A 13,678-nucleotide genomic window follows, 5' to 3' on the forward strand; every position below is an offset into this window, starting at 1 on the left:
GGTGATACAACACTCATTATAACCACGAGAGACTTGAGATTTGACTCGGACTCTAGCTCAAAGACTTGAGACTTGACTTGAACTCTAGCTCAGAGACTTGTGAGCATCTCTGAAAAGGATTCTGTATAAATTGTAAACAAAAAAGGAATAATTTTGGGAAACTGGCTTTTTTTTTTTTCACTTTCTTGCTGAGAGTTAGATGAGAAGATTGATACCACTCTCGAGTCTGTACGCTAAATATTAAACTGGACCCAGCCGTTTGTTAGCATACAGTAGCTTAGCATAAAGACTAAGCAAGGCTGGTATGTGTGTCTTTATAAGCTGAAACAAATGTACATGTATATCAAAGTTAGACTTGTATACTTATATATCTGTCTCCACCTAATGAGTTGCCACATTTTCACTGGATATTTTCTTTAACTTCTAATGCTAAATTAAGAGTTCTGTCCAGTCACACTTTGCAGTGTACATAGTTCTCAGCCTATTCTTCTGCCAAAGAGCACTTTGATTATCACATGAATAAAACACCAATTATCCCTGAAGTGTAAATACAATAGACACTCAACATTTGACTTGTGTTTGGGATATTCATTCTTATTCAGCGCCACAATTGACCATAGGGCCTCCACGTCGATAATAAATGAATTCATACATACATTTACATAAATTTCACAGGCCTTGAGTAAATCCATTTATGGATCAAATTGTTCCCCATGTCTGCACATTACTATTGTCGGATAAAAATAAAAAAATAAAAAACTGCAACTTAAACAACAGAAAATCTTTCTTTTGCAGAAATGTGGATCATTATATACAGTACAAGGCCTGGATATACCACCTTTACATCTGTCATGCTATACAGTGCCCATCATGCCAGGGGAATGGACACTATCCCCTGTGGCAATGATAAAAGATCAAATAAATGTGAAACCAAACCAAGTGCTGAGACAATGCAACAGGTTCTATTGGCAAATGCAATAGTTTTTGATGCTATTGATGCTCAGCAGACCGAGGCATGAATACCTATCTGAAGCAGCTTCAAATATTAGAAAATCTAAACAAAATAATACTAGGAGAATAAAGTTTTAAATGCAGCCTTATTACACTGCTGAAGAACAATGCGTAGGAATGGGAAGGGGGAACATCAAGAACAAGTTTGAGACAAGTTGTTTTGCAGCCTCCATTGTTATAAACAATACATTTTAACATAATATAATATGATGGAGTAATGATAATGTTAGTTCCCAAAAAATAATAATTATAAATCAAACTGACTGTGTCAAAGGTATTTAGATGTCAAAGGGTCAAAGTTCTCCAAGCATAACTTTAAAATTTTGTGTTTCATACGTTTTTAAATTACACATACTCTACACAGGGCACTGCACTCTGTTTTGATTGCACTACATCTGGCTGTTTTCACTGCCAGACTTGTTCAGCCGTCTCTTAAGTCCAAATGTGGTGCAGCTGAAGTTCCCTAATCATTTGAAAGCATGCAAGATGGGTATCGGCACTCTGTCTGTTTGTGTGTGTGGGAATGGCAGAGCAGGCAGGCAGGAAGGGAGGGAGGGTATTGGACTACTTACGTTAACCTCAGTGATCGCTATGTCAACAATGCTACCCACAACTATCAAGGCATCAAATGTGTTCCATGCATCAACAAAATAATGCTGCGTAGGGGTGGAAAGAACAGAAAAACAACAGAAGAAAAGGACAGAACATAAGACATTTAAAAAATGGATAGAACGGAAATTAAAGGAGAGAGGAGAAAAATAAGATAAAAACGTTATATACATGAGCACTGGAGTTTCTAGTAGGAGAGAGGGAAAGAATCAACAAAATTCAACGGCAAAAAAAGAATAGAAGTGGCAGTCTGAAAGAGATGGACAGCAGAGGAAGAGCAGCGGCGATCGGTCATGCTTGTCCATGAGAGGAAATGTCAACAACAAGAACAACAGTAAAGAACAAATTGCAACAAAATCACAACAAAAAAACGCCCGTTTCTGTAGTTAAAGATGATGTGTAAGTCTGTTTCTGATTGGTCAGTGAGTTAGTTCAGTTAGTGAGGGAGGGAATCAAACCTGAGGACATGTCACAGTCTGACAAAAAAAAACAAAAAAAACCCAACAAACATCTGAGATACTGTAAGGAATAAGGAAGGAGGACGCAAGACAGGAACCCTTTGTGTTCAAAGCTAAAACCCTGCCTCTGTTGCCTCTACTTTTTAAGAAACCCAGGAAGAAGCTTGTTCTTGCTCAGGAACCCTTGTGGTTGGGGGTCCCCTGAGTAGCAGCGGCCATCTTGGAGTTAAGGATGGAGGGAGAGAAGGAGGAGGAAGAATAAGAGAAAGAGGAGACAGAGAAAGAAGGAAGAGAGATGAAGAGAAAAGACAGCACAAAACAACACAGAATAGCCACAAAGGAGAGGAGAGTGGCTAGAAATGAAAGAGTCAGAAGAAGCAAGAGGGCACAAGACAGAGAGAAAGAGAGAGCGACAAGAAGAGTGAGAGTGGGCATCGTACTTACGTTGATCTCACTGAGAATGACGTCTATTATGCTGCCAATTACGATGAGGAAATCAAACACATTCCAGGGATCACTAAAGTACCCCTACACAGGATGAGGTGAGCAGGAGGAGGAGGAGGGTAAGAAAGGTAGGTTAGAAGGAAAACAACATCTGCTGCCACTTCGCAGCCCTATTAAGGTGTTATGAGGTTGTACAGTACACAAAGGAAACAGAAAAAAAATCAGCTGATGAACCAAAACATGAAAAGACACATCTGTATTCTAATAAACAGAATCAACTTCTTTCCTTTGCAGTATCTGTTCATCAAGTGCAGCTGAATTTCCTGCTCTGTTATAGAGTGTTAGATGGCATTTAAGTCTGTATTCTCTGTATTTAAATGTTATTACTTAAAGCCAACTTTGTATGTTTAACTAATGAGCACAATTTATCATCAGTAGTAGTACAAAGTGAGTATTTATGAAAAAACATCCACATAGCTTCAGGCCAAAATAGTATTATTTAGGGTGGTAAAATAAAAATATATTATATGTACTGTGAAAGGAGAGAGCTGGATATTAGAGAGACTGTGCTATGTTCTGGTGTAGAGACACAGCTTTAGTATACTTGAACTTGGAAAGACAGCCAAGATCTAACAAGGGTAATTTGGAAACTAGCCTGGCATATGGGCTTTTCAGAAACATTTATATCTACTGTAAAGCAAATTACATCTAATTCAGATTCAGGCTGATTGATTGTAAATACTGTAGTACACCAACAGAATTACTGCATAACTTCCAATATGCACAAACAAATACCACTGATGTGTTTGCATCAAACTGGTAAACTGGCAGATACGGAGAGATGCTGAGAGAAAATGTATCTTACTGATCTATTTTAAGCTTCATCATCTGTCATCAGCAGCGGAGGTATCATCATAAAAGGTTATGCAAATATTACAAGACATCCTGGGACTCTATAGTGGTTTTAATCAAGTTGTTTGGAGGTATAAGAATATTAATGTAAAACCAGGGTTAAACATTAATAGAGCTTAGCATTAGTATTTAAATGCTAAATGATGTATGGAGTGATTCAATTTGTTTGACAAACTAATGTAGACACACATCAGTTTTAAAACAGTAAGTCGGGCAACAACTGGACACCGGAAACAATGTGTACAGATGTTCAGAACTATACAACACAGTAAAAAAAAAAAAAAAAAAAAGAAGAAGGCTGAGGCAATGAAACCTGTTCAAAAGTTAAAAGGCATTAGCACACATCTTTTTCACAGAGCAAATATTACTGGAGCTGATTCCACATGAGTGTTGACGACTCTAATACCTGAGAAGTAAAAGTGTTAGTGAGCTGGTCCCCTGTGTGTGCCGGAAGAGTTTATTGAAGTCAATGAAACCGTTCTAAAGTTGCAACTTACTCACACACAAATTAAGTGGTATATTCTCATTAGCATTGTTCAGTGTGGCTTGGGAACATGTTGTTATGCTGCACTTTAACTTATTATGATCACATGACCACATTATTATCATGAGTAAATTCATGAAAGAAGGAAAACAGTTTGTATATTTTCTTAAGGTTTACAACTTGTGCAACAGAACTGCTTCTACAAAATCTGGTAGTTTAAATTAGCCTTACTTGAGGTAAACATGACATGACATTACATAATATACATAATGCAGCACAGCATGAAGTCAATTCCCAAGCCGTAAAGGTTGTCCTGCATGGTTAGGCGGTTAATTCCAACTGGAAATACTACAAGGCACGCATGCTCTTACCCAGACTAAATGGTAAATAATTATTTTTAAAAGTTATTACAAGATAACCATCTTTTATCCCTCTTAATAAAATGACACATTTTGTAGAACATCATTTGGATTTTATAGATTATTGTAAAAATAAAATAATTAAATTCTAATTAGTTGTTAGAAAGCCCTGGCTTACAAATACTGATATTTTTAGGGATGGCGTTCATTCATTTCAACAAATAACTTCCAGCAATTGACTTCACAAATAAAATAAATAAAAAGGGCAAATTAATCCATTCAGACACGTAAAATAATGGTATTTTTTTTATACCTGGTTTATTTTGAATTGATAGTTTAGAATGTGGTTATAATGTACTGATTCTTCTATTCTGTTGCTAAGTATCCAGAAGAGAGGGCTTAAAAAGGAAAATTAGATTGTTTGATTTCACCTCAGCTCACTTCAGTGTATTAAAGAAGTCAGTGAGCTGACGTACAGAGGCTTTATGTATTTATGTCATTGCTGTTTGGTTCAACATAATCTGTAAAAAGCCATAAAAAACTAAAAAATACATGTTTCTTATGCTCATCTTTCAATTTACGACCTGCACTGTATAACAATATAATACAATATTAAACTATGTTTTCACTATTGATTGTGTTCAAGCATTTTCCACAAATCCTACTGTGATAGGGATAAGCATTCCCATCTGTTACTGTTTAAATAGCTGATGCACCAGGAAGCTCTAAAAGTGTACCAATAAACCCACACAGCCACATAGCAACAACAGCAGGGTAACAAGGGAGCAGTGAGATTAAAAACACATGATACCATCCACTAATTTTAAATCCATGATATGGTAATTATCATTTGGAGGAAATTAATTAGAGATTAGGAATATACAGTTCAACATCAGTGAGCAGTTATTTGCAAAAAATGTGATTCAATACCTAAAATGTACAGTATTTGACTATTCTATTCATTGGTTGTAAATTATTAGTAGTAACATGCAGATCTGTACATTTGTTTGATCAAATTTTCTACTGTAACCTACTGAATGCAGAATATATCATTTCCAGCTCTACTGTACTGTATTGCACAATTGTTATTCTACTCCGCAGCTAGAGAAGTGGACCTACCCTGGGTTTGAAGGCGATCAGTTTAAGGATCATCTCCACAGTAAAGAGTCCAGTGAAGAGCATGTTGAGGATGTTCATGGCATCATTGAAATTTTTCGTCTGTCCATGATGCTGCAAAGACACATAAACAACTCATTAATGTCCACAAAGAAAGGGGGATTGATGAGATTTTCTAAAGCATTTTGCACCCATTTTGTGTGTACTTGCATTCATCTGTGAGTGTGCATGTGCGAGACTCACCTGCATGGCCAGACAGATGGTGTTGAGAAGGATGAGTGTGAACATCAGGTACTCAAAGTAGGTGGAGTTGACCACATACCACACCTTGTACTGGTAAGGGTTCTTGGGGATGTATCGACGCAACGGACGTGCCTTCAAAGCATACTCCACACATTGACGCTGTGACACACACACACACACACGCACGTGCACGCGCGCACGCGCGCACACACACACACACACACACACACACACACACACACACACACACACACACACACACACACGTGAGCATGCACAAAGGTACTTTGCAATTTGTCTTTAACTTTTGTCTGGTGACGTAGTTCCCCAACTCTGTCTCTCTGTACTCAGATCATCATGGAGGAAAAGCTATAGAATTGTCTTTTGGCAGTCTACCCCAGACTACTCTTCCATCCTTTCTGTGCATTTCCATGTTCTTGCAGAGCCATGGATCATCACAGAAAACACAGCTGCAGGGACTTCGCCTGGCTCCTTCTTTAAGCTTTAGTCTCATCTTCTGTCTGAACTGCTGCAGCTCTCTCCTGGCTGCACTCCTGAAGTAGTTCAGCCCCTTAAACTCATGTTCAGCCTCTCCAGATTCTCCCAAGTCTCACCCCCACTGCCTGGCCTCCATTCCCTCTCCCTTGTGTCTCCTGAATGACAAAATAACTTTCCCACTACAGTAAAAACAACAGAGTCACTCTCATTATACTGTAACCTGAAAACTTGTGCTTCATGTCTATCTTGCTGCTAAGCAAAAGCATAAAAACTGCAGTTATACACACACAGACGCGTGCACAAATTCAGAAATAGCTGATATTGGGCCCCCGGATAGCTCAGTTGGTAGAGCGGACGCCCATATATAGAGGTTTGCGCCTCGACGCAGTGGGCCCGGGTTCAACTCCAACCTGCGGCCCTTTGCTGCATGTCATTCCCCCTCTCTTTCCCCTTTCATGTCTTCTGCTGTCCTATCAAAATAAAGGCTGAAAATGCCCCAAAAAACATCTTCAAAAAAAAGAAGAAGAAATAGTTGATATAAAACAGAAAAAACAGTACCTGGTTCTTGTCCAGCTCACAGTTCTTATATTCTTGCTCTCCTTGCTCCTGGAATGTGACGATGACAAAACCGACGAAGATGTTCATCATGAAGAAGGCAATGATGATGATGTAGATGATAAAGAAGATGGAGATGACCACGCGGTAGTTGTAGATGGGCCCAACATCCTCAGTGTGAGAGTCTATGGCCCGGTACAGTAATCTGAGTGAGGGCAGGGAAGAAGAGAAGAGTCATTGAAGGAAAGGAGGGAGGTGAAGATTCTAGGTCAGAAAGAGGGGGAGAAGAAAGGCACTTAACCCTCAATTACTCCAGTAAAAAGCTTTAAATAGCAGAAATTATAGGGTAGGGTACCAGGACATGTTGCTGTAAAACTGAAACAGCAAGAACATAGTGTATGTACAATATGCAGCTCAATATACATGTGCATTGTGTTTGTATGTAGACACACACCCTGGCCAGCCCTCAAAGGTAGACACAGCAAACAGAGCCATCATGCCTTGCAGGACATCGTCAAAGTTAAAGTCACTGTTCTCCCACTTTCTCTCGGATCTTTCAGGCTTCCCCACATCACCATCCTTATACATAATGTAGAAACCCCTGTAAATACAAATACACACACACATATTCATGTTTTATCCAGTAGTTATGCTAAAAGAGAGAGTTCAACAAGCTTGCATGCGAAGGGGGTCTCTTACCTGCATTCTGCATAAGTTTGTTTGGAGCTGTCGCTACAGTAGAAGAACTTGCCCTGATGGAAAAACACAGAAATGTACTACTCAGTATTGAAAAACTTTCATGAAATTTCATGAAGCCTGCAGACAGGTCTAAGAAAGCAACTCCTTCTTCTTTACCTTAAAGAGTTGTACTCCAATGCAGGCGAACATGAACTGGAGCAACGTGGTAACGATGACAATGTTGCCGATGGTCCGGATGGCCACAAACACACACTGCACTACATGCTGCAAAACACACCAAAGATGTAGTATACGGTTGTGTCTTGTTAGTTAAGAAGATAATATGTGTATGTGTTGTGTTTTTATAGGTGTGAGTGTTCTAACCTTTAGTCCTTTGGCTCTATTGATGGCCCTCAGTGGTCTGAGCACTCGCAGAACTCTCAAGATCTTCACCACATTAATTGCACTGGACCTGAAACACACATAGGGTTTAAACTACTGACCAGTCAAAGACATATTTGGATGGTTGAGACAACACAAACTTTAAATAGCAGCTTGTTAACAACAAACGGTAGCATGAGTCAAAGAAGCTGTAGAGATCGAGACAACACACAAGCTAAGGAAATTAAAATGATCAAGATACAAGTAAACTGGACAACTAAAGCCAAATCCCATCTGAAACTCAACGAGAAGCATGACACAAAAAAATATATGTCTTGATGCTGAAAAGCAATGAAACATATTTCAAACCACCCTTACCACTTTGCTAAATACTATCTCAGATGTTTAACAGGGGATTGGAAGACGTGCACTTATTACTATTCTCAAGTAGTCAAACATGTTTATTTAGCTAAAATCAGGTGGCCAAATAAAAAATACTTGATTATAGTCTGGTTTAGTACATTTTACTACTAAAATAATTATCATATACTATACTTGTTTAGAAAATGTTGTTATCTGACTGATAGTACCTCTTCTGACTATAGCCGCTTTCTGACCGGAGGGATTTTTGCAGTTCCTAGAACATAATGTTCCTAGAACCCTTTTTTTCTCCTGTTCCGACTGGACCAATTTGGGGATTATTAAGTTCCTCTGGTCACAGTTTGGTCGGAAAGAGGCTATTGTTAAGAGTACTGATTATTAAGGGACCATTAATCATAAAGTCTGTCATCATGGGCCAGTTTTTGTAAACAGGAAGCAAACAGCATGGTTTCTCTTTTTAACATAAATTGTCTACAATAGTAAAAACAATACAGTAAAAGTGCTTGTATTGTATGAAATACAACGCACACAAATACATGTGATCCGTGGAAAAACACATACAAGTACAACACAGATAGACCAACACAAGGACACAGACAGACATTTATGGGCAAACACAGTTATTGTGCTGTAAGAGAGTGTCAGTTCAAGCAAAGGTCAAATAGTGTGACCTTTTAAAGGAAGTGGTTGAAAGGAAAATGTTTTAACATACTAAACAAAAGAATCAAATGAATACCGTGACATTTTGAATTTTACAATAAATGTTTGGAAAAAGCTTGAACATTGGTCCTTCGGTTATCTGAACCAGGCCAAGTGTTATTACTATTCGATGTCGACATGTATCAAAAGTGCTAAAAATCTAGCTTGGCAGTATATTTTACCTTTTATTTCAGTTTTGAAAGCTAATAGGCCAGTTATTCAGTTAACTGAAGAACAAATACAAAAACCTTTTCCCATAGTGTCACAAAGGTAGAAGGGAAAAAAAGTATTCAGAGTGTCAATGTATTCTTTTGAGGGAGTGACTTTTTAGATGGTTAAAGGAGTGATTTAAAGGGAGTGACATTACTCTGTGTTGACTTTCAAACAGAAAGCAAGAAAAGAGCTGTTGTGCAACATTTTACACAGGAAGGTAAAGTTTAAAGGCAGTTAAAGGTAGTTCATGTGGAGTAGAGTTTCATCAGTAACATATCACAGTCAAATCAGCTGTGAAGATATCTTCTAGTCAGTGATAGTACAATCCATTGAAATGTCACCTGTATTTTAAATATAACTTTTCAAATATTCATGCAACAATATCAAATTAATATAGTTGTGCTTCAGTTAACTGGCCTGCGAGAAATGATAAACCTGTTACACTATTTGCAAACCACCTGATTCTAATTAGTTTCATCAGAAAGCAAATAAGTATCTCCATTCAGAGATAAGAGGTCAATTGTATCATGTCAGCCACACTGCATTAGTTCTTTCATGAGAACTAATGTTAATATTTCATGCTGTCCACACACAATATTATGAGACTACATGGGATGAGAGCACAAACATTTTCAGTATGATGTCGTTTAAGGGCTGGTTTTCGTTTGCATATAAGATTATTAACCTCTTTATTAATCATTTCCATTCTGACTTTTTTTACATATTTTACTTCAATGTGCACATATGCTTAAATGGAAACATGGCAAGAGAGATATATATTTACAGTATGTCCCCGGACAAATACTTCAATATTGGGTAGTAATAATAGCAAAACAATATTGAAGGAAATGTACAGTAAATACTGAGACTGTAGCAAAAAGTAGTTTACAGACACTAGTAAATGCAGCACCATCACAAATTATTTGACTGTGATGTATTCAATAAAAATCCCACACAATCACTACTTTTAACAGTTTTAGCATTTAGGTGTACTTTCTATAGCCCAGGAGAGTTTAGTTGATCAAGAAATATGACAACTGATGAGTTTGAGCTGCCCCCAAATGTATGACAAATAATAGATAAACAAACGTATTAACATTTACTGGATATGACAGTTGAATAAAGTATTAGAGGACCCAGGGGGTCCCCCTCTGAAAAAAATCTCTGGTTCAAAACCAATTATGCTGATGCCTGTAAAGAGGCATTTTGGTGTGTTCATAATATCAAATCACCCATTTATTATCAATACAGTGTAATCCCACGAACCTACGCCTCTTGATAACATCACAGATTACAGTCTTAGGTTTCTTTTTATTGCTTTGAAGGAGGCTTCGGCTAACACTCTCCAAGGCAATAGAAATACCAAAATCAAAAGAGTGACAGTTTTACACAGTTAAGGTCTGTTAAGGGGGTTATTAATTAGGACTAATATAGACTTACGTCGAGAAGTCTAGTCTATTAAGCATTAGAGACAGAGAGTGTAGCATAGCATATTAAACATCAGAAATACCACAGCATTTCAATGAGTTATTTGCTACAAGAAGCAGAGAACATATTTAATAAACATCAGAAAGAGAGAAAGGGATTGAGAGTAATGAAGTGTAAAGTTGTTAGAGACTAGAAAGACGTGTGAAGCATGGGGCAATTTATATTAACAAAACCGTTTCCCCACTTTGCCACTTTACAACTTGATGTGTGTGGACTATTGTCTCGTACACTAGTCATTATCTAGCTGACTAGTCCAGTCTTTCAACATGTAATTACATAAATGTATAATTGATGATATTGTAAGCTTCACTGATGATGTCACTTGGAATTGCTGCCAAATATATTGGTAATATCACTGCATACAATTTTGTCTAAGATGCTAAAGCAGTGAATGATTAAAATGGGAGAAGAGTATAAAACATGCATCAGGAAACATCAAGTTGCACTCACTGTATTCCAGAGGAGATGAGGGACACACTGACCACCACCAGGTCCAGAATATTGAAATAGTTTCTACAGAATGAACCTTTATGGAGGAATGCCCCATATGCTGTCATCTGTAGGGGTTAAAGTTCATATTTCAGAGCCAACTACAAAAGGATCAAATCACAGCTTAGTAGTGTACATGGGGAGCATATACTGTATGATGAACCATATAGAGGGCAGTGATACCGACTGCCTTACCCTTAACACTGAGCAGGGTATAAATAGTATCTGCAAGTAGTTGGTCATTGTTTTAACTTTCTTTAAGGAAGGGTTTACTGCCAAGGACACATACTTAAAATTATGTGAAAGTCAAGTCTTTCTATTTTTGTAGTCCTGATGCAGCAAAGCCTTCTTGCCAGGCATATCAACCAGGTTGTAACAAACACAAACCATTGTTTGTCAGCAGCATAGCCAAATATCAGCAGCAGTCTCTATTGCTATCCTATATGTGGAAACTGTTTTGATTAGGACCACATGAAAGTAAAGCAAATTAATACTGTAGCACTTGTAGATTGTATGGCCCACTTATCATATATCATAAACATTAAATACTACCTTAAGAATAATCTCTATGGTGAAGAGTCCAGTAAAGACGTGGTCTGCATAGCCTAGGATCTGAAAAAGCAACAAAAACGAATAATTGTTTTTTGTTGTTGATACCATTTCCATGATGCTGCTGGACTAATGCTCAGTACACATAGCTTCCCTGGGATTAAAAACAACAGTCAATGGCTGATTGAGCAGGAAACAGAGGCATTATGTCATCATTTGTATTTGCCATAATAGTAAACTATGACATACTGTGACTGAACCAAGGTTGTACAGTGGTTCAGCAACCTTCAAAACCTAACTCAATAAAAATCTATTACCAGTAACAGGGTCCACCAGTAACAACATAACTATCTATAGATCTATGCTTCAATGGAATTGTTCACACAGTTGATATAAAGAGAGAAACAGGAAAAAGTGCATTTTGTTGGGGGTTAAGGCTGACTTTATCGTCAACTGTTACATACTGAAATAATAATGCTGAGGTTCGGGTCTAAGGATAATGAATTCCGATTGGACTAAAATAGACTGATAACAGAGTGGAATCTGAAAAACAGGATGTATTATTTCATTAAGGTTTCAGACTAAGGTTAATTGATGTAGACTACTACACAGCAGCGTATACCATAGCCAAGGAAAATACAATAAAAAGGATCTTTATTAGCCCCCAGGGGATCTTGCTCACTGAGACAATACACAATATCTAAAAACAAATACAGCACACACAGTGCTCAGTCTTTACATTAGACTACAGCTCACAAATTACACCCATTAACACTAAACAACATGAATGTATAAACAATTTGGCTCCATTAGTGTAAATAACTGCAGTGCAGATATATCCCCTATAAATACAAATACTATGTTTTGGAATTTTTGCTTAAGGCTGAATATACAGTCTCAATTATTAATACTATTATACAATTTCTTGGTAAACGCGGGTTAACAAAAAAAAAACCTGAGGGGTATTATTTTAACCATATTTCTTTGCTGTATGTGTACATTACAAATAATGTTACTGTAAGTTGCCAGCCTGTCATCAAAAATTGACAAAACAAAGCTTAACAGGCGTTTCACATCTTTTTAACATAAAGTAAATCACAATTACAGTACTCTGGAAGAAATCTCATTAAGTGTAACAGGCCAGTCACAATAAGCTTTGGTTCCTCTATATTTTGCTGTCAGCTATAATCAATTTAGTATAGAATTAATGCGCATGGGCAACTAATGGTGACAACAATGTTTGCTTCAGTCTGTGCCTTAATGTATATTCGGCCTAATATGTGTATATACTGTATTTTCACTTTAATACATGTTTTTTTAAATTGTGTGTGTTACCTGGTTTCTGAAGGAGTCGTTCTTGACCGGGTCCTCTGCTGCCAGACTGATGCTGCTAAGCAGGATGAAGAAGAGGATGAGGTTGGTGAAGATGTTGTGGTTGACAATCTTATGGCACAAAACCCGGAATCTAAAAAACAAAGTGAGAAAAACATATTTGAGTCTGTCGTTAAAAAAATAATAGAACATTATATATGATCAGAACATGACAGAGATGGAAATAAAAAGGATAAAAGATAAATGGAGAAACAGACCAAGATCAGAAGAAACAGAAGAGGGGGGAAGAAAATGAGGGGAAGGCAGAACTACTGTGTTCTCTTACTGGTTGGTGTGGCTGAAGACGAAGAAAGCACGGGCCTCAGGCATGGGAATGGCTTTCTCCTTCAACTGAATGTCAGAGAGTGGCCGCGGCCTTGGGCCTACTGGCATCTCTGGCTCTTCGTCATCCTCGTCTCCTGATGAGAGGGAGAACAAATGTATAATAGTGAGAGTAAATAGGAGGAAATAGAATGATGACAAAAAGAGGGAAAGTAAAGTTTAAAGTCTTAAAGTATGGGTGCCTTAGCAGAAGGTAACACAAAGGAACAATTGCACTCGGTTGATATTGAAATTAAATAATACATTAATATAGTTGTTGAGCAGCTATGTGTATTTATATGTTGGTAATACCAAGTTTTTCAACATATCTACTTAAACTATTAAAAAATAGGACAAAATGCATAATTTTAAATGGATAGAAAACAGTGTGTACCTCAAAATATGTTAAAAGATTTACT

General features: G+C 37.5%; 1 protein-coding gene across 9 annotated transcripts in view; it reads right to left on the reverse strand.

Annotated features, from left to right (window-relative positions):
* The window catches only part of cacna1c (calcium channel, voltage-dependent, L type, alpha 1C subunit), a 231,715-nt gene that overhangs the window by 31,389 nt on the left and 186,648 nt on the right, over positions 1-13,678 (reverse strand). For 5 of the 9 annotated variants that reach the window (XM_035996127.1, XM_035996126.1, XM_035996125.1 and 2 more), the window contains 12 exons: positions 13,225-13,357; positions 12,903-13,032; positions 11,571-11,630; positions 10,980-11,086; positions 7,752-7,839; positions 7,545-7,652; positions 7,389-7,441; positions 7,144-7,290; positions 6,693-6,894; positions 5,637-5,795; positions 5,397-5,507; positions 1,584-1,667 (listed from right to left, as the gene is read on the reverse strand). In XM_035996127.1, coding sequence (XP_035852020.1) covers positions 1,584-1,667; positions 5,397-5,507; positions 5,637-5,795; positions 6,693-6,894; positions 7,144-7,290; positions 7,389-7,441; positions 7,545-7,652; positions 7,752-7,839; positions 10,980-11,086; positions 11,571-11,630; positions 12,903-13,032; positions 13,225-13,357 — 1,382 coding nt within the window. Of the gene's footprint in view, positions 1-1,583; positions 1,668-2,522; positions 2,607-5,396; positions 5,508-5,636; positions 5,796-6,692; positions 6,895-7,143; positions 7,291-7,388; positions 7,442-7,544; positions 7,653-7,751; positions 7,840-10,979; positions 11,087-11,570; positions 11,631-12,902; positions 13,033-13,224; positions 13,358-13,678 lie in introns of all 9 variants that reach the window. The other 4 variants (XM_035996128.1, XM_035996122.1, XM_035996120.1 and 1 more) reach the window with 1 other exon arrangement.

The sequence above is a fragment of the Sander lucioperca genome, chromosome 20 (genome assembly GCF_008315115.2).
Source record: "Sander lucioperca isolate FBNREF2018 chromosome 20, SLUC_FBN_1.2, whole genome shotgun sequence".
NCBI lineage: Eukaryota > Metazoa > Chordata > Actinopteri > Perciformes > Percidae > Sander > Sander lucioperca.